At 60.1% G+C, this 5698-nt stretch overlaps 1 protein-coding gene across 1 annotated transcript; it reads left to right on the top strand.

Annotated features, from left to right (window-relative positions):
- The first annotated feature begins 347 nt into the window (after positions 1 to 347).
- On the top strand, positions 348 to 2283 carry LOC113203688 (uncharacterized). Its single transcript, XM_052277158.1, has 2 exons — positions 348 to 552; positions 836 to 2283. Exon 2 carries the CDS (start codon positions 904 to 906, stop codon positions 2095 to 2097), a length of 1194 nt encoding a protein of 397 aa, XP_052133118.1. The 5' UTR covers positions 348 to 552; positions 836 to 903; the 3' UTR covers positions 2098 to 2283.
- Positions 2284 to 5698: the final 3415 nt, after the last annotated feature.

Here is a 5698-nt window from a genome sequence, read left to right as displayed (position 1 = left end):
CCCTTTTCAGTCTCCTGTCCAGCGTCGTCCAGCATCCTTCCCATTGCCCCACCCAGCCTGCCTTGCAGCGTGCCAAGCCTCCTGTCCAGCGCCCTCCTGCTCCTGCCAAACCTCCTCTATTCAGCCCTAGAACATATCCAGTTAGCATTTTTCACGGTGATTCCGCACTATGCACGGCGCGGAGGCGATGCATGCATCGTGCACGCACGATGCACGGTGCACGATGCACGATGCTCGCGCATGATGCACGCATGATCGTGCATCGTACATCGATGCATGCCTCGTTCATCCGTGCATGCACGATAATTTCTGTCAGGGCCGGGGAGGGGGGGGGTAATTTTCATTTCACTTGCAGTTGGTACGACCTACGACTCCCGAGTCGACTCAACTTGTTCGCACCGCGATCAAACGAAATATGTAAAGGGCCATAAAGGAGGGAAGGAGAACAAAAGGAAGAAGAAACCCGGCAGCCGGAAAGTAGTCGGAGAAATTTTAGTCCACGGTTTGGGCCGGAGTGTGCTTGTGTGCAGCTAGAGGATTCTAGTAGACACGGTAATGTGTTCCGTGTTAGGGAGTCGTAGGTCGTACCAACCACACGTGAAATGAAAATTAACCGCCCCCCGCCCCCCTCCCCGGCCCTGACAGAAATTATCGTGCATGCACGGATGAACGAACGAGGCATGCATCGATGTACGATGCACGATCATGCATGCATCATGCGCGAGCATCGTGCATCGTGCACCGTGCATCGTGCGTGCACGATGCATGCATCGCCTCCGCGCCGTGCATAGTGCGGAATCACCGTGAAAAATGCTAACTGGATATGTTCCTGTAGGAGCGCGTCCTACGACGCCATCCCGCGTACCCGTGAGTGAGCAACATGCGGTGCATTCCCGCGGACCTATGGCAGCGCATCCCACGGCGCCACCCCGCGGACCTATGGGTCCGCAACCTGCGGCGCCGTCCCGAGGACCTCTGGGTGTGAAACCCTCGGTGACATCCCGTGGACCAGTCCGCGCGGCACCTTTGGCGTCTCCTCGAGGACCTGGTGCGACAACATCAGCGCTGCCCAGCGGTCCCGTGAGTGTGGTATCCTCGACTCCATCCTCGGCTCCATCCCGCGGGCCTATGGACGCGGTACCCATTGCTTCGACCCGCGTTACCTTCAAACCTTCTCCGGATGTTCGTTCCGCGGCCCCTGTGAGGCCTTTAGTACAGAAGCCCGTCGCCGTGGATCAGCCGCAGACGAAGTGCCCTGTCAATAAGACCACACCGCTTCCTCGCGACCCGGCCAGCCCGCAGAGAACGATCAGTCACATCCGGCGCCCGATGGAGCCCGCCCGCTTGAGGAAGGCACTGGCTCTTCAGAGGCCAGCAGCAGGGCCCTTGAAATCTCGCATCCCCGTGCGGTCTGCTAACCCCCGGGTCACGGTGCGCCCGGCCGGACCAACTCGCAGAGAACCGTTCACAGATCCTCCGCGAGACCCTCCTCGGCCCCAGAGGACCACCAGAACACTGGTGCCACCCTCGCCCCTTGACCCACCGGCGACGCTAGCCGAACCGCCCACTCCCTTTAACGCCCCTGACACCCGCCCCCACGTCAAATCTGCTGCAAAATCGGCCGCTTGCCGTAAGTTGGCCAAGCAAGACGTGCCGCAGGCCGGCCAAGCCACCGGCAACACCGCGGAGGCCGTGGAGCTGCCGCAGCCCCGGATAGTGACCACGCCGCCGAGACCCGTCCAGGCGCCGGGCAGGTGGCGCGCGAGCGTCGTCCCGGTGCCCTGCTGCACGGAGCGCTGCCCGCTGGCCTCCCACAGCCCCCCGCGCACCCGCGTGGAGACTCCCTGCGGCGACCTGCACTGCCCCTTGGACCCGGCGCCCGCGGCCTCCTCCGCTGTAGAGCCGCCGCCCCGGCCCCGCACCTCACGCCAGGCCGCACCTGCCCGTCGGGGACGGGCATCCTCCACACGCCATCGGGCCTCCAGGAGGCCACCGCGACCCTCACCCCCTGTTAGGAACTCCGCGACTCGCGCGCGCCGCCTGCGACCTGTCAAAGTGCGAAGACCAATGAACAGAGCGGCAGGGTTCTTTCTATGAGTGTGCTACTTTTGCTCTACACATAGCTCGTGTAGAATTATTTTTAAAGGCTTTGACCGAAAGCTTAAGTGAAAATTTGTGTTCTTCATATTATTTTGTGACTTGTTTTTATATATCTGACGCAATCCTATTTCATTTTTATGCAGGTGAAAGGTATAGTTAGTATCTTTACGAATTTACTCCAACTATTCTCTATGAATCAGTAATGTTACATATTATGTACTTTCACACAGTGTATGTCTGTAAAATATTCTTTGTGCATTTACATAATAAATATGTGGTGTATTTTCTATCTTTTTTGGTAAAAATACGTAGTCACAATAAAACAAAATAAATACTTGTATTCTCGCAACACAAATACATCAAGAACAGAGAGTTTTTTGAAGCAATATTATGCTGAGTAGCATTAGCGCCTTGTGAATGCTACAATACAGTATTTCTTTCGTCAATAAGATTCAATAAAACATACTCAGTCCTACCAGATTACAGATAACTCAGCATACCCCAAATTAGATAAAGTTGAAGAGAGCAGTGATACTATGTCTATAAAACAAAAACAATCAATAATTAAAACAGGAGAAATCTACGGTACTTGAAACAGAGTAAGGTGTAGAAGAAGTAGAATAAAACTCGGGATATGCTTCAAAGTGGTAACATTAGCTAGGGTACTTGCCATCAGGCTTGATTACAATTATCAGAAGTTACACTTCAACGCACACATTTGTTTTCAACACTCGACACAGCATACTTAGTAACGCATTTATAATGAGATCACCAGTCCATAAAGAAATTAGAATTAACGTGGCTTTGAGGAACGAGACGGAGGATTCGGGTCCATTCCGGATGGCTGGGCGGGCTTTAGCCTCGTGGGAGTCCCGGAGAGAGGTGTGGCAAGCAGGGCACCGCCCCGGGCCCGGGCACCGCCGCGGGCACGCCGGGGAGGTCAGGTTCACGTCGTGATTGTCCCCGGAGCTGCCCTCGCGTGCACGGGCCAGGGGGGGCAGGGCGCGGGCAGGCGCGCCGCAGTCGAGTCGGGGAGAGCTTGGTCCCTGCTCCCGGGATGCAGCAGCCACTGGGGGGCTCTCCTCGGGGATAAGCTTTTCCTGATCCGACTGCCAGGGTTGGGTGTTGAAAATGCGGCAGACGTTGCAGTATTCCAGGTCTGCCGAAAAAAACAAATCATTCCGATTAACAATAGCCCTAATTTCGTTTATCGGTGCAAGGGTATGATAAACACAGTCTTTTGTATGAAGTTATACTTCGCATTAGGATCAGAACCCGGCGACAGGCCTGCATGGTACTAGTGCAAAATATAATACCGGGGTTTCCCAACTAACTGGATTAGGAAAATTACCGAAGAGGCGGCCAAGTTCTCGGATGAAACCAAATGCGATGGCTCTCGGACGTTGTCAGTCCTGAAAACAAAACCAATGTTACTTTTTGTTGGAGTTTCTGACACACATGCCAGGTGGCTGATACTAAATCCCGCGCACTTCTGTAGTTACACTGTACCGCACGCAGGCGTGCGTGCGGGGTTGCCTATCGCCCCTGACCACGGCGCCGCACAGGCCTACAGAATACCTACAAAAGAGCGCGGGGTATATCAGCAGCTGCCTGTTACACTCTCCTGGGAATTCCCCAGACTGGACAACACACGTACCACTCGAAGCGCCTATTTTCGGGGTCAAACCGCGTCCCCCTCGCTCTCTCCAGGACGCACAGCCATGGCTACTGCTCCCCGGACATGATGGGCACGGCGCTGGGCGCGACGGGCACGACCATGGAGGTGGCGTTGGGGTCGTCGTCCCTGGGCGGCTGCTGGACGCGCATGAGCGAGCGCATGGCGCGCCGCTGCCGCTCGTACTCCCTCTTGCGGGCCTTCTGCTCCTCCGAGAGCACGCACAGCTTCATGAGCCTCCGCTGCCGTTCGCGCTCCCGCTTCCTCGCGCGCTGCTCCTCGGTCACCACACGCCACTGGCCCATCATGGCCCGGCGCTGTCGCTCCCTCTCCCTCTTCCGGGCCTTCTGCTCCTCCGACAGCCGCGACCTCTTGATGGGTGACTTGTTGTCGTCGCGCTGTCCCAGTTGGCCCAGCCTCAGCTGCTGCAGGTCAGTCAGGTGTCCCCCTAGACTACCCCCTGCACCACCCCCGCTCTCGGGGTTCTGGCTACCGTGGGGGTTCAGGTGGCCGTGGTGCAGGGGGTGACCGGGGTGCAAATGGTGCCCCGGATGCAGATGGTGGTGGTGGAGCAGCAGCAAGTGGTGGGGGTGGTACGGGCCCGAGTTGGTCGAGTGCTGCTCGAGCAGGGCAAGCCGTTCCTGCTGCTGCTGTTGCGCTAGCTGCTCCTGCTGCAGCTGGTGTTGCTGCTGCAGCTGCTGCAGCTGCTGCTGGGTTTGGATTTCGGCGAGCTGCTGATCGCGGGCCGCGAGCGCCTTCTTGCCTCGGATGCGGACGGGCAGCTGGCCGGCCTCCTTGAGCATGGCGCGGCGCTGCTTCTCGCGCTCACTCTTGCGGCGCTTCTGCTCCTCCGTCAGCTGGGGGACCAGGCCCAGCGCGCGCCGCAGCTTCTCCCGGTCCCTCTTCCTCTGCTTCTGTTCTTCCGACAGCGTGTGGCGGTTGAGCTGCCTTCGCAGCTTCTCACGGTCACGCTTACGCTGTTTTTGCTCCTCAGTCAGAGACCAGGGTCGACCTGAACTTGAACTGATATGGCCAAGAGAGACTCGCGGTGGTGCGCCGGGGTGAAGTTGCTGCTGCTGTTGTTGCTGCTGCTGCTGTTGTTGCTGCTGTTGTTGTTGCTGCTGTTGTTGCTGCTGTTGTTGTTGCTGCTGCTGTTGTTGTTGTTGCTGAGGATGCTGAGGGGGCGGCTGCTGATGAGCCTGATGCGGTGGCCCCGGCGGGCCTTGCTGCTGGTGGGGGTGATCGCGGGGGTGCTCCCGGTGCTGCAGGTGGTGCGGCGGGGGCGGCTGCTGGTGGGGCGGCGGCGGCAGCTGCGGGTGGTGCGGCGGCGGCTGGGGCAGGGGCGGCGGAAGGAGCGGCTGAGGCCTCGGGGGGACCTCATGCACATCCCGCTGCAGGATCCAGGGCACGGCCGGCACCGCAGGAACAACGCCGGCGAGGTGATGCCAGGCGCTACGGCCTGCCGGTGCCTGCCCCGCTGCGGTGGTACCTGGCGACGTCACTACGGCGGCGCCCGCGGCGCCTGCGGCTGCGGCGGGCGATGTCCGCGGAGAGGAGACGTCCCACACACGAGAGATTCGCGGTCAGGCGATGCACGGCACGGCGTCGACACGGTAGACACGGCGTCGACACGTCGACGGACACGGCGTCCACACGCGCGGCGCGGGCCTGGCGCGGCCGGCGCGGCGTGCCCCGTGGGCTGCGCGCGGCGCGGGCGCGGCGAGCCAAGCCGTGCCAGCCAGGCGGGCCGGGCCGGCAGCGGCCGAGCACGGAGCGCGGAGCGGCGCAGAGCCCCTTGCCTTTCCCTAGGCCATCGCGCCAGTCGCGGCGCGGCGGCGGCACTGCGGCAGCGGCACGGCACGGCGCGGCTTGGCGCGGCACAACGGAGCAGAGCGCTCTGGCCATGGCACAGCGAGGCACGGC

This window comes from Frankliniella occidentalis, unplaced genomic scaffold (assembly GCF_000697945.3).
Source record: "Frankliniella occidentalis isolate FOCC.00 unplaced genomic scaffold, Focc_3.1 Scaffold5930, whole genome shotgun sequence".
NCBI classification, from domain to species: Eukaryota; Metazoa; Arthropoda; class Insecta; order Thysanoptera; family Thripidae; genus Frankliniella; species Frankliniella occidentalis.
This window is presented reverse-complemented; position numbering and strand designations above follow the sequence as displayed.

Bases quoted from the DNA above. Each gene is read 5' to 3' on its own strand.
- LOC113203688 (XM_052277158.1), top strand. From the start codon at position 904: ATGGCAGCGCATCCCACGGCGCCACCCCGCGGACCTATGGGTCCGCAA.